The sequence below is a fragment of the Alternaria metachromatica genome, assembly GCF_023757995.1.
Source record: "Alternaria metachromatica strain BMP 0045 chromosome Unknown scaffold_1, whole genome shotgun sequence".
NCBI lineage: Eukaryota > Fungi > Ascomycota > Dothideomycetes > Pleosporales > Pleosporaceae > Alternaria > Alternaria metachromatica.
In genome coordinates this window covers 2,258,814-2,283,903 of record NW_026055492.1, presented here as the reverse complement: position 1 = coordinate 2,283,903, position 25,090 = coordinate 2,258,814, and the positions used below count along the sequence as shown (strand labels likewise).

General features: G+C 53.6%; 11 protein-coding genes across 11 annotated transcripts; 5 read left to right on the top strand and 6 right to left on the bottom strand.

Moving 5' to 3' along the window:
- Positions 1-62: 62 nt before the first annotated feature.
- On the bottom strand, positions 63-1,390 carry J4E83_000734 (uncharacterized protein; the record flags this gene model as incomplete). Its single annotated transcript, XM_049327695.1, has 2 exons — positions 63-1,047; positions 1,383-1,390. 2 exons carry the CDS (start codon positions 1,388-1,390, stop codon positions 63-65), a joined length of 993 nt encoding a protein of 330 aa, XP_049193840.1.
- A 449-nt stretch (positions 1,391-1,839) lies between these two features.
- J4E83_000733 (uncharacterized protein) lies at positions 1,840-3,304 on the bottom strand (the record flags this gene model as incomplete). The annotated part of the gene is made up of 3 exons (XM_049327694.1): positions 1,840-2,108; positions 2,158-2,466; positions 2,701-3,304. 3 exons carry the CDS (start codon positions 3,302-3,304, stop codon positions 1,840-1,842), a joined length of 1,182 nt encoding a protein of 393 aa, XP_049193839.1.
- A 2,667-nt stretch (positions 3,305-5,971) lies between these two features.
- Positions 5,972-7,489, top strand: J4E83_000732 (uncharacterized protein; the record flags this gene model as incomplete). Its single annotated transcript, XM_049327693.1, has 1 exon — positions 5,972-7,489. One exon carries the CDS (start codon positions 5,972-5,974, stop codon positions 7,487-7,489), a length of 1,518 nt encoding a protein of 505 aa, XP_049193838.1.
- A 779-nt stretch (positions 7,490-8,268) lies between these two features.
- Positions 8,269-9,084, top strand: J4E83_000731 (uncharacterized protein; the record flags this gene model as incomplete). Its single annotated transcript, XM_049327692.1, has 3 exons — positions 8,269-8,410; positions 8,472-8,741; positions 8,801-9,084. The coding sequence occupies 3 exons, from the start codon at positions 8,269-8,271 to the stop codon at positions 9,082-9,084; spliced, it is 696 nt and encodes a 231-aa protein (XP_049193837.1).
- Positions 9,085-9,276: 192 nt separating this feature from the next.
- J4E83_000730 (uncharacterized protein) lies at positions 9,277-11,019 on the bottom strand (the record flags this gene model as incomplete). The annotated part of the gene is made up of 2 exons (XM_049327691.1): positions 9,277-10,238; positions 10,560-11,019. 2 exons carry the CDS (start codon positions 11,017-11,019, stop codon positions 9,277-9,279), a joined length of 1,422 nt encoding a protein of 473 aa, XP_049193836.1.
- Positions 11,020-11,710: 691 nt separating this feature from the next.
- Positions 11,711-13,413, top strand: J4E83_000729 (uncharacterized protein; the record flags this gene model as incomplete). The annotated part of the gene is made up of 4 exons (XM_049327690.1): positions 11,711-11,790; positions 11,840-11,866; positions 11,932-12,443; positions 12,491-13,413. The coding sequence occupies 4 exons, from the start codon at positions 11,711-11,713 to the stop codon at positions 13,411-13,413; spliced, it is 1,542 nt and encodes a 513-aa protein (XP_049193835.1).
- A 204-nt stretch (positions 13,414-13,617) lies between these two features.
- Positions 13,618-14,563, bottom strand: J4E83_000728 (uncharacterized protein; the record flags this gene model as incomplete). Its single annotated transcript, XM_049327689.1, has 2 exons — positions 13,618-13,908; positions 13,967-14,563. 2 exons carry the CDS (start codon positions 14,561-14,563, stop codon positions 13,618-13,620), a joined length of 888 nt encoding a protein of 295 aa, XP_049193834.1.
- Positions 14,564-14,956: 393 nt separating this feature from the next.
- Positions 14,957-16,764, bottom strand: J4E83_000727 (uncharacterized protein; the record flags this gene model as incomplete). The annotated part of the gene is made up of 3 exons (XM_049327688.1): positions 14,957-14,968; positions 15,020-16,649; positions 16,721-16,764. 3 exons carry the CDS (start codon positions 16,762-16,764, stop codon positions 14,957-14,959), a joined length of 1,686 nt encoding a protein of 561 aa, XP_049193833.1.
- Positions 16,765-20,050: 3,286 nt separating this feature from the next.
- On the bottom strand, positions 20,051-21,274 carry J4E83_000726 (uncharacterized protein; the record flags this gene model as incomplete). Its single annotated transcript, XM_049327687.1, has 1 exon — positions 20,051-21,274. The coding sequence occupies one exon, from the start codon at positions 21,272-21,274 to the stop codon at positions 20,051-20,053; it is 1,224 nt and encodes a 407-aa protein (XP_049193832.1).
- Positions 21,275-22,046: 772 nt separating this feature from the next.
- J4E83_000725 (uncharacterized protein) lies at positions 22,047-22,607 on the top strand (the record flags this gene model as incomplete). The annotated part of the gene is made up of 1 exon (XM_049327686.1): positions 22,047-22,607. The coding sequence occupies one exon, from the start codon at positions 22,047-22,049 to the stop codon at positions 22,605-22,607; it is 561 nt and encodes a 186-aa protein (XP_049193831.1).
- A 486-nt stretch (positions 22,608-23,093) lies between these two features.
- J4E83_000724 (uncharacterized protein) lies at positions 23,094-24,995 on the top strand (the record flags this gene model as incomplete). Its single annotated transcript, XM_049327685.1, has 3 exons — positions 23,094-23,305; positions 23,354-23,752; positions 23,807-24,995. 3 exons carry the CDS (start codon positions 23,094-23,096, stop codon positions 24,993-24,995), a joined length of 1,800 nt encoding a protein of 599 aa, XP_049193830.1.
- Between the last annotated feature and the right edge of the window lie 95 nt (positions 24,996-25,090).

Here is a 25,090-nt window from a genome sequence, read left to right as displayed (position 1 = left end):
ACGCCTCGCTCCTGTGTAGAAATCAACGCTCTCTAGACCTCAGAATATGTCCGCCTTCAACATTAGAACGGCACGTCCATATCCTCAACACTCTCCTCTTCCTTCTTTCCACCACCCTGCTGTTCGTGCAAAACTTCCTTGATAAACCCAATCAACGCATTAACACTAGCTTTCTGCGTGCTTGGTAGGAAGTGACCCCCAGGGTGATACACAACGTACTTCTCCTCGCTGTGCTCGCAAGCCTGGACCAATGCCAGACTGCGCGCCTCCTCAACCACGACGTCCTGCGTACCCAAGAAATGCAGCATCGGTGTCTTGATCTTAGGCTCATAGAACGCGTGATAAGGGTTCTTCCCACGCGCTGCGAAGCCACTATAGCTGACCGCAAACTTAAGCGGCGGATGTATTGTGCCCTCCATGTACCCGGTGTCCTCTTCGAAAGACTCCGGGAACCTCATACCGCCCTCAGGGTACAGCTTCTCGAATGCGGCGCGACGGCCTGGCTCGAGCAAACTCGCGACCATAGCTGCCGCTGCTCCACCTTGTGAGAATCCCACGACACCGTCAAAAGGACCTTGTTCTTTCAACACGCTTGCGATGCGCTCCAACCCTTGCTCCATGCCTTCGTATGTGTATGGTTCTCCTGTGCCCTTCCTTCTCCACCAAGCCCATGCGTCGATTTCCTGCTCCTCTCCGTCCTTTGCATCTTTGCCCTCTCCATCTTTACTTGTGTTTCCTGCTAGGAACGACTCGTCGGCGGGGGTTAAACGTATCGGCGCAGTAGGGTATACGAGTTCGATGCCTTTGGGGAAGGCTTTTTGTAGTGTCTTGCGCAGTGCGCCGGTCTTGGCTTGAAATAGTGATCCTGATTGCGTGTAGCCATGGAGCATCAACAGCTTTATCGGGCGATCTGGGGGCGGGGCGGCGGCCATGGTGCGCCAATGGGAGCGGACGCGGAAGTTGGCGAGTGTGTAAAGACGTGGGTCTGAGAGAGCGAGGAAGTGTTTGAAGCGCATGTACAAGATGCGCGGAATAGCAGAGCGCGGACTTGGCAAAGTAGCTCGTAGAAGTTGTGATGCTCGGGCTCGAAGTTTTGGGTGTTGCTTCGGAATGGTACCGATTCTCGGGATGCCGATTGCGTCATGGGCTAGCGGAAAACCACCTGGGCAAATACTCACGGCGCGAACACACTTTACAAGGTACGCAGGATAGACGCGGATTCCAGTGTTTGACTCTTTTTACACGATGGATTCACGATAATTGTAACTGTGTTAGAGGTGGAGGCTACATAGTCACGAGAGCAGTGAGGAGCGGCACGCTCCTTTTGTATAGACATTGGTACTCTTCCATACACTACTTTGTGTATCTAACGTGATATCTACACATACATCCTCAATCGAAGTGACTTGGAGAACGAGATGACCTGGGCACACTTTCTGTCCCGCTATCCTCCGCCGCGTTCATGTACTTCCGATACGGATTCGTGGATTTCGAAGTTCGTGAAGCCACCGACGACGGCGCTGCTGGCCTTCTTGACACCGCAGATCGAGGGACAAGGAATCTACTGACATCGCCAATCTCAGAATGATCGGCATCAGAACCTGCTGAGCTTGGGTTTCTTTTGTCTCGCGTCTCTGTGTCGGTGTCATCGCAGGCAGTGGAGTTCTCGCCCGAGTACACCGACGGTACGGAGTGCACTGATGGCGCATACGTAGCCGGGTAGGCACTTAAGGGTACCTCCGGATCCTTGTCGAAGTGCCACTGTAGCTGGCGGTGTAGTCGTCGATGGTTGTTTTCTCGCATCAGAAACGACCGTTCGATCAGAGTCTCGATATCATTCTACGGACCGTTAGCGTGAGCGTTGTACTGATAGTGAGCGAAATTCTTTACATATGTCAATCTGCCATCGAGAATATAGACTCCCGTGTCGTTGGTATGGAATTTGAAGCCCAGTTCGATCAGCGCATATTCTTCCACGAGGGCTTTCTGAATAGTGATCGATTCCTTGCCTGGTACGGTCTCAGAGGGAGAAAACTGCGGTTCGTAGTCGGGATCGAAGAAGTAGGTATGCACTGGTTGACTTCCTAAAAAGTGAGTTTGGCCCTTCTCTAGGCATTGTCAATACGATGATAAGTGACTTCGGGGACGGATCCTTACCTGATATGCGAGTGTAGGATGGTCTCCATCCAGCTTGCCTCATAGTGAGCAGAAGCTCACTTCCTAGATTGAGCGCAGACGCCTCCCAGAAGATGGTACTTCTCACAGACTGATCATTCATTTTGTCGTAGTCATACTGTACAAGCTGACTGGTGTGCAATTGATGCAGGTCTTCTGGATCTTCAAAATCAGATTCAATTCCAAATCTAGTCAACGATTTCTGTAGCTTGTGCATCCTCTGGGAGCGTCGGTCGGCTTTTGCAGGGAATATGATCACCTGCTGAGATTTCGAAGTACCGTCCGAAGTGCCTGTGCCACCAAATGAAGCACGCGAAGCATGCAATGAGGCTGTGGTGCTACGAAAGCTGTGGCGACGGGAACTTCTTTGGGGCCGGTCGTGATAGCTATTCCGACCGGGCCTCGTATCCAAGTGTGCGAAATTGTCTATGAATGAAGAAGAGGCCGATATCGAAAGTGGGGTTCGTTTGCTTGTCGCATATTCTGTTACATCCACGGTGCGATTGCCTTCCGCGATTTGGGTACGTCTTATAGCCCGATCGCTTTCATGCTCTGAGTTCAGCAGCTGCTCTCGTAGCCCTTGAAGTAGCTCTTCGTAACGCTGCAGTTGCAATTTGTGAAATTCATCCGTTCGTTCTTTTTCGGCCTTGAACATGGCATTAGCTCTTTTCCTCGCTTGTTTCTCGGTTTCTAGCTTCTCAGCATTGAGGGCTGTTTGAGCTGTTTCTTTGGCCATTTGCGCGGCCGCGATCTCTTTCGCTGCCAGATCCCTCACGCTTTGAGCTTGCTTTGCAGCTTCTGCTTCGATAGCCCTTCTTTCCATCTCCCACATAGATTCCATGCGCCTTTGCTCTGCCGATTGAGCTGCTATGAGACTTTCGAGTTGCTTCATTCTCTCCTCGTCTTTTTCATGAGCATCCTGCATCTGCTTCATGCGCGCCTCAGTTACCGCATTGGCTCGTTCTCGTTCGCTTTGAAGTTCGCGCTCTTGCAATACTCTCGCAAGTCTCGAGAACGGCGGGTCTTCATGCTCAATCCGAGGTTCCTGGGTGCGCGACTGAAGCAATGTTTCTACCCTTGCGAGAAGCGCATCTTCTCTTGCCTCGTTTTCAGACGTCTTATGTTGCATCTCCACAGGTGGATCAGGTATCGGTGGATCAGGCGACGGTGGAGCAGGCCTCGGTGGAGCAGGCCTCGGTGGAGCAGGCCTCGGTGGAGCAGGCATCTGTGGAGCAGGTATTGGAGATGGCGGAACAGGCGCGGCGACTTCTTGAGGACTCGGAGGAGATCGCGGATATGGCAAGTGTGAGTCGGATGCATATGCTTGTCTTGGTGGCACTTGGTAGTACTCGGGGGGTGGTTGCTCGTGTGAAGATCCCTGCCGTGGCGGAGGAGTGTGCCCGTAACTGACAGATGGCGGAACGTGACCACGCCTGAAAGGATTGGAAAACTCGGGTCTGATTCTCTCTCGGTAATGATCACTGTCGAAATAATCACGACTGGGCGCACTGTGAGCTGAATCCATCGAATCACTATGAATAGTGTGAACTCGAGATGAAGACCTCCTGCTGTCGGCCTCTAAGAACGGTGGTTTCACGGTAGTCATGGTGGGCCTTCTTTGTTTGGATCTGTTGCGGCGAGGACGGCTGGTAGACGATGTACCAAATGACACATGTGGCTCTCTAGTATCTTGCCTGGGGGCCTCTGGGGGTTTGCCGTAAACCGGTGACGACCCGTATGTATAGGCCCACGAATCAGAACGATCAGCGATATTTGCACTTCTCGTACGAGCTTTTTGGGTATTGCTGCGGAAGTTGTACGGGGGTGCATTGGTGTCGATCGTGCTAGCTTCGTTCGCACTCTGGAATGCTTCGTCATCTGACCCAACAGGAGCGTTCTCTTGTTCCCACTCACCAAAAGATGAGTTGTCGTCCTTCTCCGCCTCCGCCTCTGCCATGTTCAAGATGCTTTCCCTCCATTCATCATCTTCCGCACCCTCGGTGCCGTGATGACGAGTCGAGCTGAGGCCAATCTGACTAGATGAGAGCGTGGTCCACGAGGAGAGTAGTCTATCCGCTACTAAGCCTGGCTCGGTTTGTTTGCTCCATAAGATCAGGGCTTTGTCTTCAGGCTCCGAAGGTCGCCTCTTAGGTGGTATGGGAGCTTGGGAGGATTGTACATAACAGTTTTTCGTGTTCGTTTCGGCATTTTCATCGGCCACGAATGCTTGGTGAAGCTGAGGTGGTTGTGGTAACGGAGATGAGGGACTCGCTTCATCGGGGCTAAACACAAGATGATAAAGCCATGTCGCAGTATCGGAAGAGCCACTTTTCCATAGGTCTAGTTCTGCCGAGGTGTGATGTTGTGTGTCAGCTTCGAGTTTTTCATCTTCCTGTTGTGCGCTCTCTACAACGAGCCGGTTCGCCTGGACACTACTTTCCACGATCCTACGGAACCGGTTCAATCTTGGGGCGCCTTGGGGTTGACCGCTCGAGTCGGAGGTGGGATACCTAGTGATATGAGCGACTGCAGAGTCTACAAGACATCATCGATCAAGCTTACGACCGATTGACCTCTTCTTTAGCAAGTCGAACAATATTGATTTCTAGGATCAATGCCGTCTTGATTCCTTCGACCTTCTTCAGAAGACCCTTTGCTTTGGGTTTCTTTAGCGGCCACTTGAGCCCCGCTAGACTCTGAGGCTCATTGATGAGGAGACGGATTTCTGCAGCAACCTGTTCATATCGCGATATGATCGAGTGAGTGTTGTTGAGTAATGCAGGCTTGCACAAGTCGCGATGGACATCCAGAATCTCTCCGAGGGTCTGCCAGCTGCCCGCGAGCAAAGATATCTCATCCGCTAGTTCTTTTGAGTACGATTTACACCATACACATAAGCAGAGTACATACCGATATCCGCTATCTCATTGGGGGCATTTTTGAGTGTCTGAACTACTCCAAATAGAGCGAGCGAAAGCTGGGCTGCGCTTGCGCCGATGGAATACGCCGAATCAATAACAGTATTAGGATCCATCAGAAAGTAGACGATGCGAACGACAGTTCAGCGGGTGCGAGGAGCGATGCGCTGGCAACAGACATCAGAGAAGGTAGCCTTGTGGCTTACACAGCCTCTAGGAAACTTGTCTTCAGCGAATTACATAGCCTCGCCGCTTTGCTGCAGGCTGACGCCCGTCCATGGGTTTCTGGAACCATGCAGACTACGCGATATCTGGACTCTTCCGAGCTGAACATGTGGGGGCCATACTGCGTCTACGGACCGGGGGCATCAATGCGGCTAGGACGGGCACGAGCGATGTCATACGGGTCTGCATCGAACAGTTGGACGTGCATGGTAAAATGGTGTGGAACTCCGATCCGATTCCAGTATTACTCGAGAGTTGACTTGGTTCTAGGGCTCTATGCTGAACGTTGCCTACATGTTTCCGGCGTAATCATATCATGGAGCATCCGAGGCATCGCATATTGTAGCTGTTGTGCTATTCGGCATCGCCTCCAGCTCGAAAGACATCCATGCCAGTCCGCTGATGCCTGGTCGGATGATTGCAAAAAAGCGACTCCAATATTTGTTCCGTCTTGCGATTCCGGTGACGAGCGCAGATTAGTGCTGACGGTTGTCGCTTGTCAAGACGTGGTGAGGCTGAGAAGGAGACGGGACGAGTGTGGAGTAGAAATGCGGGATGTCTGAGTGGCTAGCGCGCCTCGGCTCTTGGCAGGTGCAATCCAAAAGTTATCGCTCTCATGACGACTGCCCGCCGGAGCTCAACCCCATGCCGCCATGAGCTTTCGACCAATACTGCCGCGGCCAATTGCAGCGCGGGATGCGAACACACTATGTCTGCGGTGTTGGCGCAGACTCGCCAAAGCGCCGCTGCAGTCCCGGAGACCAATTTCTTTCAATCCGTCATATAGAGACGACGCCATAGTAGCCGGACGAGGCGGTACTGCTTTCGGAAAGGACTACTTCCGCGCGAACCCATTACTGAAGGACACATTCTGGAGGTCAGGGCCAGAGTTACAGAGCTCGATTCTGTCTATCAAATCGGCGAACGCAGGCGGGCAGCAAGCGGCGAAGGTGGATGGCACAACTGGCACAGAAGAAGTGTTACCACATAGGCGGCGGAAGAAAGCAAAAGAGCAGGCAGTAGAGAACCCAGAGACGGCATACCCAATACCACACGATGCGTCATCCAAGCTGGCACACATATCCTCGAGCCTCCCGCAGCAGTCGCTCAAGCGCATGATGACTACATACCTCTCGCTATCGAAACCGCGCCTCTCCTTCCTCGTCGTCCTCAGTGCAACGGCCGCATACTCGCTATACCCCGTACCAGGTCTGCTTGCCCCCGCAGCAACAGCCACTCCGTCCCTCTCGACCCTCACACTCTTCTTCCTCACATCCGGCACTGCGCTGTGCTCGGCATCCGCAAACGCCTTCAATATGATCATGGAGCCCGCACACGATGCCAAGATGAGCCGTACGCGCAATCGGCCTCTCGTTCGGAAGCTCATCAGCCCACGAGGCGCTATCATCTTCGCCGTCGCGTGCGGGGTGCTTGGTACCGGCGCCCTCTACTACGGCGTCAACCCCACGACAGCGTTCCTTGGCGCCGCCAACATCGCCCTTTATGCGGCCGTGTACACACCCATGAAGCGCATGCACATACTGAACACCTGGGTTGGCGCCATCGTGGGAGGCATTCCGCCGCTCATGGGTTGGACGGCTGCAGCGAGTCAGTACGCCCATGACGGAACTTGGGAAGAACTGCTGTTTGGTGAGGGTTCGGCTGGAGGGTGGCTGTGCGCTGCGTTGTTGTACGCCTGGCAGTTCCCCCACTTCAACGCGTTGAGCTGGGCCATCCGCGACGAATACAAGAATGCAGGCTACCGCATGACAGCCTGGGTGAACCCTGGAATGAACGGACGAGTGGCACTGCGATACTCTATTCTGATGTTTCCTGTCTGTATCGGTCTGTCATACTGCGGCGTAACCGACTGGAGCTACGTAGCCACGAGCAGCGTCGTCAATGGGTGGATGGCACTCAAAGCCTGGCAATTCTGGAAGGCTGAGGGACAGAAAGGAACTGCCAGAGGCCTGTTCTGGGCTAGCATCTGGCACCTTCCCATTGTCATGGTACTCGCCATGGCCCAGAAGAAGGGACTTGGAGAGCGTATTTACCGCAGCATTTTCGGCTATGCCGACATTGACGAAGAGGATCTGTACTACGAAGCCGGCGAGTTCGAGGCAGAGGAGCAGAAGCAATTGGCCCTCGTCGAGAGCAGACGAAACGCCTGAGATTGGCGTACCTGGGAGACCCACATTGCATGCTCGCTGTCAGGCAAGCACATTCACCGTTCCCGCTCACCCGTTGGCGATCGCTCGATCAACAGGTACATGTTTCCATACCCCACTGTATCATATGTCATTATCACGCATCTAGAAGGTCGCGATCGGATTTAACGAAAACAAGCTTCATGTCCATAGTGTTTCGCATCTTCGTCCCGGGTTTTCTTCAAGTCCTTCCATGCCGCCACGATACTGCAGTCCACACGCTCAATATATTCTAGCAGCCACTGCGCATCGCTTCGAGTAGTCGCCTCCATCCAGCGTACGCTTGTGGTGCAACTAGAGACGCCTTTCAATCTACCAGGATGGCAAAGCCGCCTGTCGCAATATCGGAACCGGGTCATGTGTTTCGACTACCGGACAGGGGGACGCTGCCTGCCGACCAATGACTACATGCTAGCGCCACTAACCTCATCTAAACATCCATATGTTTCCCATGAATTAATTGTACTGGGTCTCGCGTTTCAACACCTCGGTTCGGCAACGCCCCATCGCCTACCATCTCTTTTACCCGCCGGAATATTATCGACCTACTCGTGCGCAAGGCGGCGAAAAAATGAAGTACCACACGCCTGAGTCTGAGGCGCATAGTACTGCAATATACAAGAACCTGGATGTGTGACGGCTCCACCAAGCCATCAGGATAGTTGTATATATAGAGGGGGCTTTGGGTACTTCGTATAGACATCAAGATTCCCATCATCACATCTTCTTCACAGTAACCAACCATGAAGTGCTCCGTCCTCACCACCCTCCTCGCTGTCGCCAGCACGGCCAGCGCCCACTACACCTTCCCCGAACTCGTCGTCAAGGGCCAAAAGACCGGTCTGTGGCAATACGTCCGCAAGACTGCCAACTACCAGTCCAACGGTACGCCTCCCAATTCATACCCATCACTTCCCTTCCAAACACCCATCTAACACCCGTCTAGGTCCCACAACAGACGTAACCGCCGACGCCATCCGCTGCTACGAGCTCGCCCCGGGCACAGGCTCAAAAACCTACACCGTCAACGCCGGCGACTCCGTCGGCTTCACAGCCGCATCCAGCATCTCGCACCCGGGCCCCCTTCAATTCTACCTCGCCAAGGTCCCTGAGGGCAAGACTGCTGCGACCTGGGATGGAAGCGGCGATGTGTGGTTCAAGATCTTCAGCCAGGGCGCTACCTTTTCTGGTGGGCAGATGAACTGGCCGAGCAACGGTACGCTCACTTCTCTTTCACCCTTCAACGAACGTTGCGCTGACATGATCACTTCACAGGCAAGCAAGAAGTCGACGTCACACTCCCCAAATCCCTTCCTTCGGGCGAATACCTCATGCGCGTTGAGCACATTGCTGTGCACTCTGCGTCCACCATCGGCGGTGCGCAGTTCTACATCTCGTGTGCGCAGTTGAAGGTTGAGAATGGTGGCAGTGGAACGCCGGGACCCAAGGTTGCTTTCCCGGGTGCGTACAAGGCGGATGACAAGGGCATTCAGCTCAACATCTACTACCCGGTTCCTACTAGCTACACTCCTCCTGGCCCGGCTGTGTGGAGTGGTTAGATGGACCAAGCGTGAGGGAGAGATGGGGAGAAATTGGTTTCGTGTATATACTTCAGAATGAAACTTTCATGTTGCATACTTTCAGCTTTGTTGAGAAATTTGCATCGCATGTAAGCGTTGTGAAATTGTTCTTGTTATATATTCTTGTACATTCTTTGGCCTCGTAAACCATCTTAATACTGGGCTTCAGTCCTATTTCGCGCTGGAGCCAGCGTGTGAGCTTCCATGCTTCCTCCGACTCGAGCTCTTCTTCTCCTTCTCCTTCTTCTCCTTCTTTTCTTTCTCAGCCTTCTCGGGTTTCTCGGGCTTCGGGTCCTTTTCAGGCACCTCAGGCGCTACTTCCTGTTGCTCCCTGACCTCCTCGGGCTTACTACCAACCCTTCTTACGGCCCTGACAATGTCATCTGCTCGCTCGATGGCGACTTCGTGGCCTACACCGTCGAGTACCTTGACCCTGACGTTTTCCTCGCCCAGTACTGCTCTTGCATCCTCGGTGACTTCGTCGGCGTTGATAACGGGGTCCGTTTCGCCGAGGATGAGCCAGACTTCCTTTAGTGGGCCGGCGCGGTTCTCGATGTTTTCGCGGATGACAGCCCAACGCTCTTGTTGATTCTGGATGGGCGCATGACGGATGGTGGATATGAAGGCTGGCACGAACCCCTTGTGGTTTTGTATCTGCCAATCCACGACGGAAGAGACGGTAGAGTGCGGGTTGCCGGGCAAGAGCATTTGGTTGCTGCTCAGATATGTCTTGTCTCCTTCGCTCGCAGTCGTGGTAGTCTCGGCATTCTCTACTGCTTCAGGGTCGCTCTCAACTACTTTGCGTCCTGTCCATAGCTTGCTTGCGACAAACTTGCGTACCATCCATTCCGGCATCCAGGAACTGTTGTAGAGCATTTTGCTGGAAATGGAAATGCGGTTTTTGCGGATGAGCCCACTAGGAGCGACGAGGACGAGCCCGCGGACCAGCGAGGGGAAGTACGATGTGAAGTCTGCAGCGATGGCGCCTCCCAGAGAGTAGCCGACTATGGTGAAAACTGACCAGTGGATGGGCGAAGATTGTAGAGCGAGCAAGATCTGGCTGGTGAAGAGGCTGGAGTCATAGTTGGTTGTGTCCGGGTTAGGGCCATCCGAGTAGCCGCGACCAAAGAGGTCTGTTGATATTGTTAGTATGATTGTTTTGTAGCATAGCACGGACTGTCCACGATGCAGTTCGGTAATCGCATCTGCAGTGCACGTGGTTCACCGTTGGTAGGGCTGGCGGGCCCCTTTCCGAAACGGGTAAAGCAAGGAACCCCATGACACAGTCCTGCGCCCGGTTCAACGTGGGGCATGCAGATGTGGCGATCATAGAAGCTGCACAGAAAAACCATCTTCTCCATGTTCAGGAAGACGGTGTTTGGTTTCACGGCTTTGAAACAGCGAAGAGGAAAGTGATGGGGCAAAGACTAGCAGTGACAACAAGGAGGACCCACCAAAAAGCATGACACGTCGGCCCCTGCCAACCAGTTTGTGTGCCAGGTCAGTCAAGGCAATGCTCGGAGTCGAGATGCCATGGATGAGCAAAACCTTTTCTCCATCTCTGGGGCCGAACTCATACACGCGGATAGTACCCCATGGCGAATCGACATCGCGGGCTCCGGGCAGTGCAGCTGGATGGTATGGCAGTTCTGCAGCGTCCTCGGGAGACAGATCCGGTAGCAGGGAATCCCTGGGAGAAGGAACCGGAGGCCGTCTGGCAGACTTTGAAGATGAAGTCAAAGCCCATAGGATGGATAGTCCGCCAACAGAGGCAGCGCCTATGATGGCATAGCGCTGAACCTTGGGAAGGCGCTCGAAGCGGGACAGCTGGGTGGCGGTGATGTTTGAGACCCTCTGGATGGCAACCTCGGCGGCTTTGGGCTGGGGCTTCTCGCTGGCGAATAAGGAAAACATGGCGATACAGGAATAGATGTAGAGAGTCGGACCCTGAGGCGGTGGAAGAATAAGCTGATCGCCATGGCGCTAAGCGATCGCCGCTTCCGCTGGATGCGCCACATGGAACAGGCCCATTGTTGCCATACCGTATTGCTTTTACAGCTCGGTTCGGATGCCATCGCCTGCCGGGCATGCGGCCGGCCTTACTAGAGACGCTGCCGCATGCATATCACACGAACCTTATCGCGACGTAACGTGAAATAATGCTCCGCGTACCAAGGCCGAGTTGAATTGGCGCTGATCTCGAGGCGGCTAGCCCTGCTGCTGTGGAGTGAGCCAAGTCTGGGAGCGCGTCAGCTCAATCCTCACAGCCACAAGCTGAGCACGGAGACGCTGCGTAGTCGGCCCTGCACTTCTACACATCCTCCCTGCCCACGGCGTTGCTGACCCGGGGACAACCACTGCATTCTGGCCAACCCCACTGTCTTTTATCTTCTCGCTGACCTTGCATTTCCCTTTCCTTCTCCTCTCCGCCCCTGCGCCATCCCCCAGGAGGGTTGCATGTCTGGTGCCGTCGTTTGCGGACCCCCGAGAACATTCACGCCTACATTTTCGCATACAACAATACTACGATACTAGAGCAGTCGCCTGCCATTGAGTCTGAGACTGCAACGAAGCATCCGCGATTGGCTGGGTCCTGTAGCGCATCATGGACGACTGGACGTCGAAACAGCTCCCTGAGCGCCTTCCCTTCTCTAAGAAGCGCCTTCCCAAGAAGGTCATCTTCTCGTGCGTACAACTATGCATGCACAAGAGTAGTAGAAACTGACCAGCACAGATATATTGGCGACTACCTCATCATACTGCAAGACCACCCTCTTCGCGTCACACGACCTCCTTCCCAGCTCGTTCCGGCTAACAAAGCCATAGTGTTCTCATGATAACCTTTACCATTGTCGACAAGATCCCGCCCTTCCACCAGCACTTCGCCCTCGAAAACTACACCCTGCACTACCCATTCGCCGAACATGAGCGCGTACCCGTCCCGTGGCTATGCGTCTACGTTATCCTCGCTCCCGCTGCGGTCATCGCACTCTACACCATGGTCATCGATGGGCTCTTCTCACACCAGACGACAATGCCCGCAGGCAGGGCTGGTATCAAGCGCCTATCAGGGAGATATCGATTCAAGGATCGGTTGTGGGAGTTGAACTGTGGCATCCTTGGCCTTGGCCTGAGCATTGGCGCCGCATTCACCATCACAGGAGCCTTGAAGAACGCGATCGGCAAGCCGCGGCCGGATCTGATCAGCCGCTGCATCGTCGATGAAACCAAGCTCAACCTTGAGAAATACGCATTACAAACCATCGACATCTGCAAGCAGACTGACAACTACATCCTGCAAGATGGTTTCAAGAGCTTCCCCTCTGGGCACAGCAGCGGTATGCGACATAGCCGCACAAATAAGGCATCTACTAACGCCCTCCAGTCTCCTTCGCCGGTCTCTTCTACCTCTCCATCTACCTCGCCGGAAAGCTACACGTTCTCGATGCAAAGGGCGAGGTCTGGAGATCATTCCTCGTCATGGTTCCTGCCCTCGGAGCTGCTCTGATTACTGGAACCCGTATCATGGATGCTCGTCATCACCCATTCGACGTCCTTTCCGGCGCCCTACTCGGCATACTCGTATCATGGGGCTCCTACCGCCAATACTTCCCTCCTGTCTCCGAGACATGGCGCAAGGGACGCGCATACCCAATTCGAGCCTGGGGTCAGGCATCACGCGCACCGCCGCAGCCCACGATCATGGTGGATGAGGATGTACAACCGCTGCAGCGCATGGCTAAGCCGGCGGACGAGGAACGCGGAGAAGCGTCTGGTTACTCGTCTACAACCGTCGTGCCTGAAGGTAGCGGCGACCACACGGGCAACGTCTTCCGCCAACAGATCCACAATTCGCAACGCAGACGCCAGGAATCAGGATCGCAGTATGGTGTTGATCGCAGCGATACAGCAGCATCAAGCAACTACCGAACCGGCACAATGGGGTCCACCATGACGTCGAAAGTGCACACGTACCAGAACCAATTGCCAGCTACAAATCCCTTCGCAGTAGATGTCGCGCGCCAACGTCAAATGGATACGTACGACTACTCGTCTTCAGAAGATGACGACAACTACGAGTTGCAAGCAAGGACTGGCGTGTACAACCCAGTATCTGGGAGGTTGACAGACACTGGATACCACCCGCCAGTGGGCCTCTCCCCAGTACCCACACCACCGCCTCCAGTCAATACCATCATACCAAACCAGCAGAGGACGATGTCGCCTACGGGAGATTTGGCGGATAGCAGAGGCGCTCCACCAATGCCACCGCCACATGCTATAAGTACGGCGCCTCAGCAGATTTGACAGGAATACGAAAAGCCTTGTTTAGCAGAACGCCCGGAGTTGTTTTTCTAGACATGCGATTCAGCATATGTTAGCATGTTAGTGTATTGAATATACGTGTAATCTTCACCCAAGCATGGTCGAGACGTCGCGCAAGTGAAGTCTGTATTACAGCTACTAATTCAACAGCCACATCCCCAAGAAAGAAGCGACAGAGGAATGAGCCTATCCCCTGCGTCTTGTGCTTGGACTCTTGCCCGCAGCATTCGCATACGACGGCGTAGCACCGCTCGAGACGGCGCGCGCCATTTCATTCCTGTCAGCCGCGATGGGCTTTTCCAATTTCTTCGACTCCGTGTTCTTGGACGCGGGCGCGTTCCAGTAGTACACGACCTGGCAGAAGAGGATAGCGTTGAGGGCGAAACCAGCGATGAAGCCGTAGAGGATGAGCGGGTCGTCGACTTCCTGAAGAGTTGTGAAGATTCGAGACAGGGAACCGAGGAGGTAGTTGACCACCTGTAACCATGTTAGCCACAAAATCCATTTCTCGTATCGTAGCAACATGAAAACTTACAGCAAAAGCGCTCAACTGGCCCGTCCCACCCTCACTCCACACCGTCAGAATCTGAGGCACCTTACTCGCAACACCCAACACACCAGCCGTCGCCTGAAACAAGCTCAACTTCTCATTATCAACCCACTGGTCATTAAACAGCGCCGCGCCCGCCGCCGCCAACCCGCCAATCCATCCCGCAACACCCACACCCCGTCCACTGTACTTGAGCACCAAACTCGCAATAGCGATATTCTGCACGAGAATAAGCGCCGTCTCGCCATACGTGCTAAACGGGAATCCGTGGCGGACGTTGTACGCAAGGCTAATGAGGTAGGAGCTCGATTCGAGGAGGTAGGACAGGAACGAGAGGCCGTCGGCGGACTGCGAGTTGAGCAGTTTGAGGAGCTGCGGGATCTTGACGATGGAGGAGGCGCCGATGATGCCGATGCCGAGGCCCTTGGAGATGGCGAGTTTGACGCATTCCGTGGCGGTGATGTCGACGTTGTAGATGAGGGTTTTGTAGCATTTGGGGCCGAGGAGCGAGATGCCGACGTCGGCGATGGGTTGGGGCAGGTTGTGCGTTATGGGTTGGATGGCGGATTTGAGGGCGTCCATGGTGGGTGGTGGTGCGCTGCGCGGGCGACTTGTGCGGGTTGTTGGATTGGGCTGAGAGGGGAGGACACTTTGCGGATACGAGGCGTGAGGGTCTGAACTTTTGGCCCGCACGCACGCTGACGCAAGGCTTGGCACGCGTAGGGGTTCGCGTGTTTACAGAGATCTGTGGGAGGGCGCATCGTGTCACATCAGTTTTGCCTGAGCTAATTGCTACATCATACATTACTACTGCCATTACTGCCATTACAACCATTACAATGCTATCCCGCCCTAGCCACGACCGTCGAAATGCGAGAAGAATGCTATGGTATACTACAAAATGGTCCCGTCAAGTAAAAGGTGTCCGAAGACTCGCGACATGGTAAAAGATCAAAGCGACGGTCCGGTATCTACTTAAAACACGTACTGTAGATATGTTAGCGACGATTCAGTCAAGACGCGATATGTTGGACTTACCGGAATGAACAAATAAGGCACCTGCCTCTCATACTCCTTCCATGCCTCGCCGTACTTCTCCCGGCACTTCTCAATGTCTCTCAGCGCCCTGTGGATGATCATACCCGCAAAGAACACCGAGTAGAACCATGGGAACGGGCTGCTGAAGCCGGTAATAAGACCCCAGCTAATTGCGAAGAACAGATCGCACGTGTAGTGAATCTTACGCGCCTTGCCGTACCAGCCGTCAGCCAGAATCTTGTTGCCGTGCGATGTCTGGATGGTCTTGGGGTTGGCGATGCGTCCGTACTTGAAGTAGGGGAAGGTAGTGCGCTCGTCGACAACACCACGCTCCTCTTGACGGAACTGGTTCTTTTGCGAGTTGGTCGTGTCCCAAATGTAGTAAACGCCAAGGTAGGCGAGGGTGAGGAGGGCGGTAAACCAGGTCGGGAGTTGGTATTCGGATGGGTGGTGGTTGGCGATGAACAGGGTGCAGTGGCAGTACGACAGAGGCACACCCGCCATGTTCCAGAAGATGAGCATGAAGCCGAGTTTCTCGTAGTACATGTCCCAGGTTGTGATGATGAGGTGCTCTCCCTTTGCGCAGGCGCCGGCGTAAAGGTAGTGGGCAAAGAGCAGGAAGATGGCTTCTATGGATACGTAGCCATACTGTTCGTACTGCTTCAAGCAGGTACCGAGCGAAAGGAAGAAGAGGATGAACCACGGGATGCGGACCTCGAGGAACATCTTGAAGTCCAGAATGCCGAACAGTCTAGGGTTGAGCTCCGCACCAAGGAAGAAGTCGACAATGGGGTTGTCAGTCATCCGAAGGTCAGCGCCGCGGACGCGAGCTGAGACGTATGCGATTGTCGAGCAGAGGAAGCCTGAAAGGATGGCTACGCTCATGATGTGGCCGAACTCGTCGATCAGGGTGTACAGCTTGAAGACACCAGTGAAGTGGAGGGTCAACATGATGACAATGCTGGAGTAGAAAGACCACATGGCCGAGCAGTAGTAGTCCAACTGCTTTCCACCAAGATGAGGCAGAGCCTTGCCCTTGCGGTACACACCCGGCATGAGCATGTAGAAGGCCATCTGCATGAGTCCAAAGAACCAGTAGATCTGCCACGCTTTGTTGTTCGGGAACGCCTCGGTCTTTACCAGATACCACATGTGTCCAAAGAAGTCGCCGTAGCTCTGGCCCGCGGTCGGTGTAGGGAATTTGCCGTCGTAGAAGGTCGCTCCGATCCACATGTAGTACATGAGCGCTGGAAAGCAGATCATCATGCTGCTCATACCAATGGCGCCTCCGAACTCGTGCAGGCCGGACTTGTCCTTTGGCGAGAAGAACTTTTCCGCCTCCATCTTGTAGTCCAGCTCGACGATCTCCTTTTCGCTCTTTGTGCGCCCGTTTGCGTTTCCATTCGTGTGTCCATTCGTGTAGCCGTTGGCGTGTCCGTTTCCGTTGGCATGGCCATTGCTCTTTTCCTCGACTTCGTGCTTCACATCGCTGTCGCCAGATCGGAGGGGCTTTAAGAAGTTCTCTGGCTCGGGCGTTGATTCGTATCCGTCGTCGACATCGGACGCAAGCGATTTGCGTTGCGACTTCCTGCGCCCGGGGGTCTCGACAAAGCCAGGACGGTCAGGCTTTCTGCGTTATGCATGTCAGCAACTAATGCACACGTCTGCACAGTATGCACGCGCGACCTGGCATTCACTCACTGGGGCGTCTTGCCGGCCTGCGACCGCGTCACTCGCATTGACATGGCTGCTGTAGGTGCGGGTGTGGCGACGCGCTGTTTCAAGGGGTTCAGACTCGAAAAAGATGAAGCCGATTTTTTGGCAAAGATGACAAGATATGAAGTAGAAGAACTGCCGCTGAAAAAGGTACAAATGCCGTCACAGCACGATCATAAAGGCTATGTACACCGCGCGAATCACCAATGGCACAAAAAGCGGCGGTGAAGTCTTTGTGTTTGTTGACAAGTAATATGAATTCGGGGAGTTGCTCAGGGCTAGGGGTAATTTGCGCCAATCGGAGCGCGCAGGGCCCGAGTCCGTGACATCAACATGGGACGCTACTGGTAAATACGCTTTATACGGATGTAATTTTGCAGTGGAGCGCCTGACGTCGCGACGTGAAGTCTGAGAGAGTGACATGACGTCGTAATCTTTGTAAGTACCCCGAATGCTAAATGATGCTAGAAGTTCCCAGGACCAGCATGTGCTTAGCGAAAGTATAAAGTTCGGTACAATGAAATCCACCGCCATCCACCGCTACACCAGTCTTCCTGTGTGGTACTTGCATGTCGTCGTATGGGCCGAGTTGCCCACTCGCCTGACGTTGTTGTAGTTGCAAAGACAGATCCAGCAAAACTCAAAGCGGCATTTCGAGCCTATGAAAGTCAGCAAGCGGTCATCGACGTCTAAAGCAACGCGAAACTCACATGTCATGTGGTCACAGCCATCGTTCTTCTCAATATTCCACGTACATCCAGGACCGGGACACTTCTTGGTCAGTTTCCCGATCGCTTGAAGACTCGCTTCTTCTTGTGCTCTCTGGTCTCGCTCCTTCCGACCGGAAGATCGATATTCAAACTCCTCACAAGTTTCGCCTTCGTGCCATGTGTTCTCGTGGATGATACAGACTTTGTGTCCACATGCTACACATGTAAAGATATTGCCTTCGACACCGCTCATGTGGATCTGACCGGAGTCACACGCTCGACACCATCGGAAGTTGGCTGTGCCATCGTCAGCTTTTGAAATTTAAGAGTGTTGTTGCTACGACTTACGATCTTCGCTGAAAGCTGCTCGGGCGATGAATGTGTCGTATTGCTGGAAGATCTCCGGTTGCGCGTATAGCCGGATCTCATGGTATGACAGCACTGTCTCGCATTTGCTCCCTGGACATTTGGCTTCGCGCCAGCTACTACTTTGGAGCTGCGCGGTTATCCATCCTGAGTAACAGTCCGCACACGTTTCCGGTCGATGATCGCATTCAGCAAGAGAGGGTAGGTCGACAACATGAACGCTATCGCCGCAGACGACGCAATCACGACTCCGCAGATGCGTTCTCTCGTCTACGTAGGTGCTCGTCGCCTGTGGCGTATCGACCGGCCTTGCGTTGTATTGGTGGAAAGGCGATACACCATCAATATCCATAGGCTCTCCATACAGCGCCACATAGTCTTGGATTCGCGCCCTTTCAGGAACAACAACTTTGGGCTCATCGTGTTCGGGGTCTAGATCGATAGGATGCTCTCGAGTGCCGATGTTGGTAATGGCCCGCCGCAAACTGGCCAATCGTCCACTCTTTTGAGACGGTACCCGAGGAGACGCAGCTCGAGGTGCAGATATTTCAGTCCCTTCCGCAATGCGCGACGCTGTGGTTCGATAGGTCGCATCCTCTTCCCGTTGTAGATGCTCAGCCAACAGACGGTCTTGCTCTTCTTGAGCTGCGTAATCTGTATCTCCCCGCGGAGACCCCCGCCCGCGTGTACATCTAGTACCTCGGATTGGCTTCTGGTTCTCGATTTGCGCAACACGAGCTGCAAGGTCAAACTCCGAACTCTCTGAGCTGTCCGAGCTATCGGGTGTTAGCATATCTTCAGAGCCACTGCTCGATGAATCAGGACTTTGACATCGATGGTCAGGCCTCTTTCGTAGAAACCTTGCCTTCCGAGTTCGTCGTCGATTCAGCGACTGTCGTGATAATCCTCCTGACTGGAAGAAATTTGTGTTTTCGAAATTGCCTCCAGGGCGGTTCGAGCCTGCAGTCGCATCAAGTTCACTGTCATCGTCGATCATTATGGGTTCGCTATGTGTCTGGCCCTGACGAGGGCGGTTCACACCCGGCTGTGTCGTTTGTGAACGCGGCTCCTCTCGAAAGCTCGGCAAGATGGGATTCGAGACCGCCATTCTGTTCCATGCTGCTTTGGCAGCTACGGTCTTGGTTGAGGTGGAAGATTGGAGGGGAAGTGAGAAGTTTGTTGCACTACTAGACGTTGACAAGTCGGGAGGTGCGAGTGGCACGTTCGGCAGTCGCAGCTTCCCCCACTGCTCGGTGAGTGCGTCTCTCACTGTCAATTGTGGAGGTTCCTTCCTATGTATCCGGGGCACGTCGCCTTGTTCATCCGACTGTAAAGGATCGTATGAAGATGGTTGCGCGGAGATTGGGTATACAAGATGTGGCTCGGGAAGCACAAGCGAAGCGATGCTGAGACTTCTTGCAGGCTGGACAACTTCGCTTTGTTGTGTTTGTGGACGAGTCTTCAGAAGCGATCGTGGGGCGGGCTGTGACGTAATCCGGCGCGTGCGCACGTGGTCAGCCATATGTGGTTCTCGCGCGCAAGACACTGGCAGTGCAACTTGAGGATGACTGGCATTAGGCGTGACGGAAGATGACTCGGTTATCGACTGCTTGGGTCTCCCTTTCTTTGGCTTGAACTTGTGAGAAAGACGTTTCCCGAACGCGAGCTTCGATGGTCGATCCGGCAGGTAAGTCTGAGAGAATCTGGATGATGTGTTAAGACTTGATTGTAAACATGCAACATTTCGAGCAAGGTTGTATCGCACTCACTCTGCCATGGTTGTGGTTGCTGTATCTACGCAGAGTCCAAAGCTGGCTCAGCCCTGCAGACGGTTACCTAGGTAGGCTGTGCGCGAAGCACATGTGTAACAGTCTCTTCCGGCCTCCGTATGGTTGAGAAACTGCAATGGGTTGAGGAGAGTTCACGCAAAGTTGAAGGTGCAATATCTGAGAGCGTCAAGGAGTGTGATGAAAGCTGAAACTCAAGGGCTGTGTGCGAGAAAGCTCACGAGGCTGGGCTTCGTGTGGCTAGAGATATTTAGGGTCCAATGTGCAAGGCCCAAAGGACCGAAGATTCATTGGAAGGCTTGAATTCAATGATCTCTCCGGTGGTAGTATGCAGCCACTCGCATCTGTACCACGCTTGCCGACCAATTATTAACCAGGGCGCTACCCAACCACTGGTCAACCCACCCAGAAGATAGACCACGATTGCTCAGCCTACTTGCATCCGAAAGCTCTTAAACCTTCCGGGCAGGCTTCACGGTGCCAACACATACTCCAAACCCGACACCAGTGCTTCCATCTCCAACAACCCCTGTGTAACGCACCTCGTCCCCATCATTGAGGTAGCGTAGCTCAGATCCATCGCTCAGTTTGCTTGGAGCCTTGCCGTTCTTAGTCAGTTCGAGCAAACATCCATGTTCATGTTCTTGTTCGCCCGACACTGTCCCGCTAGCTACCAGATCTCCCGTGCGGAGTCCACAGCCGCCGATAGTGTGGTGCGCTAACATATGCCTGAAGGTCCAGTACATCGTCTCGAAGCCAACCTTGCAGGTCGTAGTCTGAGTACCGTTTCGGATGATCTGACCTTCGAGCTGGATGTTGTAGTTGATGCTGTTGGGGTCGTCCATGAAGGAAGCTACAGGCTCCATGCGAGGCGGGGCCGAGACCTCGTGGGGCTTCAATGCTTCTAGCGTAACGACCCAAGGGGTGATTGAAGTCATGAAATTCTTTCCGTTGAAAGGCCCCAGCGGGTTCATCTCTAAGCCTTGAATATCTCTCGCGCTCCAATCGTTCAGCAGAACTAGTCCGAAGATATGGTCATCCGCGTCCTTTGCGTTCAGATACGTTCCAGCTTGAACGGGTTTGCCGATGACTGCCGCGATTTCCATCTCGTAGTCCAAGCCCCGTGACGGGCTAAATATGATCTTTTTCTCCGGAACGGTGTAGTCCTCGATGAACTGACCCAGAGGTCTTGTAACGGATGCCCCTGAGACTGTGATTGAACTTGACCGGCCTGCGTAGCCCACGGGGTATTTCATGAAAGCAGGTGGGTAGGCACGAACTCCTTGCACCGCTTCTCCCGCATTCAGAACATGGTTCGCTGAAGCGCTGTAGTCTGTGAAGTCTCCGACACTGACTGGCATATGGAGCGTAACATCGCTGATGTTCTCTGAACAATTGGCGTGTGACTTGCTCTTGTATGCTTCTTGTATCGCAGAGCGTACTTGACTCTGTATGTCTTTTCCCAGCGCGGCAAATGTGTTCAACGTGGATTCGCGGAAGATGGAGGATAGCGGTGCTGAGATGGCTTTGAGGGAGTCATGCTCCGCGAGCTCCGCCAGGAAGATGACCTCGTCACCGATGCGTGTGGCACACTGTGGTGCAGAGCGCTTTGACGAGCTTGCGATACCGTATGGGATGTTGTTGACACCGAAGTGCGATGCGTAATTGTCTGCCATTGAGTCGTGAGTCTTAGGTATTCTGGTGTCAAGATTTCGGTCGACTTGTTAGCAAAGAGCGATACACGATATCCAACTCGCAATACTCAGATTCCAGACTACAGTTACCAACATTAACCCGAACCTAAGCTCGCGAGACGTTGTGTAGGTGGGGATTACCATCTCGGATACAGCTCCTCCACATCCCATCACCTTACTCCTGTAAGCTAATATGTCCGGAGCTGAACACGGCAATGGTCGAGAGTGGAGACTGAGCGTTCCATGGTTACCCGGCTGGCGTTGATGCAGCTATTGATCGCGTCCAGTCCAAACTTCGCGGGACAACCTTCAACCGACGGCCGTACGCGTTCGGTCTAGCACGGAAGTAGGCAAGCGCGTCCGTCAATCGATAAGCAGGACACGCGTCATCTTCGCTCCCAAGCAGTGCAGCCTGTGTTGCTTGCTTACACCTGACTCCAAATCGAAGATTTTCGTACATCCCCATCTAACAACTCTATTCAAAACAGTTGGGGAAGCTTGCGTACTGTGCAGAACCCCGCACGGGATATACCGAGCCTAGGCCGGCAGATGGCGGATGCAGGGTCTCTGCCCTCCACATCGGGATCCTGTATATGAGTTCACTAGACGGGTTCAGCGCGACGCGTTTGAGATGTTCATGATCATCAGGTCTTGAATCTTCTTTCAAATCACACGAAGTGTCTGTATTCTTACACTACAATCCGAGAATCTTGACGCTCAGTCACCTCTCTATACCCCCAGATCACCTCCAAAAATGGCCTCCAAACCCCAAATCGCCAATGACCTTCCCAAGGTTAACCGCTTCATCACAACCCACGATCCCACCACCAAGAAAGCCATATTCTCCGACGCAGTCCCAGAAGAAGCCAAAGTCGACCACATTCCAAATGCCGACTTCCGACTTGGATACGTTACCAAGGGATTTCCCGTCGATCTGAACAAAGACGCCGACCTCGCGGTTTACAAGCCTTACCTTGAGTCATCTCCAGGTCTGGTCGTTGGAGGAGGAACAGTGCTACGCTTTGTAGACGTAGCACCTGGTCATCTTTCACCTATGCATCGCACAGTCTCTCTTGACTACGGTGTCGTGCTGGAAGGTGAGATGGAGTTGGTGCTGGATTCGGGAGAGACAAGGTTGATGAAAAGGGGAGATGTTGCAATTCAGAGAGGCACAATGCACGCTTGGAGAAACACCAGCACCACATCTTGGGGACGCATGATGTATGTTCTACAAGAATGTAAACCAGTAGAGGTCGGTGGTGAGGCCCTGAAGGAGGACTACGGAAACATGCAGGGTGTTCCAGCATCGTCGTAGACGCAGTACTACTTGCAGTTACACAAAGCCATCGCATCGTCGCGCATATACATCATCTTGCTCTGAGCCATGTTGTGTCAAATGTAGCTTCAGCCAAATTTCCTGACATCGCGAGTGCGGCATACGACTGTCCTTGATGGCCTAAGTTGTAATGGCATTGCTAGTACAGAGAGCGACAGCTCGCCTGACGTCGGTTGATCAATTGTCCCGAGGTACCCAAAAGTAAAGAGCTCGTACGAGTTCAGACTAGGTGCCAGATGTTCGGTCTGTAAGAAGGCGTGTTCCATCTGTTCGCGTGTCTGTGGGTGAAGCGCCAATTGGAAGGTGGCACCTCCACATTCCGAAATGTGCCCCTCGAACACTGCCGCCGCACCTTACCAGCGGCGCGTTGTCGGCACAAGCATCCACTACGCGTCGCAATATGATGTATATATCCAAATGCTGGATCAAGTATGTTTCTTCCTTCCCAAGTACCAAATACACAAAATGTCTGACCAGCTAGAATTCAAAGATGCTTACTCGATTGACGAGTCGTCGTTTCCCTACCTGTACGAGCAGAATGTCGCAGTGCCGCTGAAGACATCCTCAAAAGGCATCATTCGATGCAACGTGTACCGGCCGAAGTCCACGAAAGAGGGCACGAAGCTTCCTGTGCTGGTGACGTACGGACCGTATGGAAAGGACATCCACTACAAGGAGTAAGTCAAAACGGAGGTTCTCAGCCGTGCAGCAGCTAACACCACCAGCTTTCACGGAAAGTCGTTCGCCGAAGTCAACCCCGAACATCACTCTGATCACTCAGCATGGGAGACGCCAGACCCAGGTTTCTGGACGAAGCATGACTACATCATCGTGCGCGCCGACGAACGTGGCTTGGGCCAGTCTCCCGGCTTCTTGGACACCATGTCGCGAGGAACAAGCGAGGCTTTCTTCGATGTTGTCGAGTGGGCGGCTGAGCAGCCATGGTCGTCTGGAAAGGTTGGCCTACTCGGTATCAGCTACTATGCTGGATCCCAGTGGCGTGTGGCAGCGCGCAAGCCCAAGGGACTCGCTGCAGTCATTCCATGGGAGGGCATGAGCGATTACTACCGTGATCGATGCCGCCATGGAGGTATTTTGAGCAACAAGTTCATTGACTTCTGGTGGTGAGTATCTCTCACAATCTGCTGAATTTCGGATGCTAACTTGGCTTTCACCAGGAATCGCCAGGTCATCACGAACCAATATGGTCGCCCAGGTCGTGCCGAGCGCAATTGGGGACCGGACACCGTCGATGGTAACCTCTCGGAAGAAGTGCGCGCAAAGAACCGACAAGACCAGACGATCGATACCGCCGCATTCAAGTACCGCGACGAATTATACTATGCAAGCAAAGAGTACGACATGAGCGACATCGAAGTACCGCTGCTCTCAGTCGGCAACTGGGGCGGCATTCTGCTCCATCTCCGCGGAAACATCGAAGGCTACGCACACGCGGGTTCTGAGTTCAAGTACCTACGGATGATCACGGGAAGGCACGATTTGCCATTCTACTACAAGGAGGAAGTGGAGATACAACGAAGCTTCCTCGATGCTTTCCTCAAAGGCGATGACAGAGTTGGATGGTCTGTCAAGGGCAAGCTTCCTCCCGTTGACATGGTCCTGCGCAAAGGCGACATTGGCTTCAATGACGCCGAGAAGGAAAAGGTGTACGAGAGACGAACGGAGAAAGAGTGGCCCATTGCACGAACACGTTACTCGAAGTTCTACCTTACGCCATCTCAGACTCTTACGCAAGTCCAGCCCATCACCAACAGGCCACAGAAGCTGTCGTACGAGGCGCTTGGCACCCTCGACAACCCCAAGCTTCTCCAATTCACCACTGCACCATTCGAGGAGGAGACTGAGATTACCGGACATATCGTCGCACACCTGAACGTCTCCCTCTCAGCGCACTCCAACGGTGTAACGCCATCCGACATCGACCTCTTCCTCACACTACGCTACATTTCGCCAGGAGGCAAAGAAGTCTACTACACCGGCACAGCAGGCGATCCCATTCCCCTCGCCAAGGGCTGGCTGCGCGTCAGCTTCCGCAAGACCAACCCAGAGCACCCCAAGCACCGCGAATACCTCCCATGGAGAGATTACTTCAGCACCGACGTCCAGCCCGTCATACCCGGCGACGTATACGCCGTGGATGTGGAGGTTTGGCCAACCAACGTCATCGTTGAAAAGGGTGGCAAGATCGTGTTCGAGATTAGCAGCGGTGATACACAAGGTAGTGGTATCTTCCAACACAATCATCCTGAGGACAGGAGCGAGGAGAAGTTTGCGGGATGGAATCATTTGCACTTTAGCGAGAAGGCTGTGAACTATGTCACTCTGCCGATTGTACCGCCTAAATAGATCAGTAAATATGTTGTTGGAATGAAAGTTCAAATCTCGTTACATGAACTTGTCTCTACCGTTACCGCAATATCATGTGTTCGTCCTACGTCGCA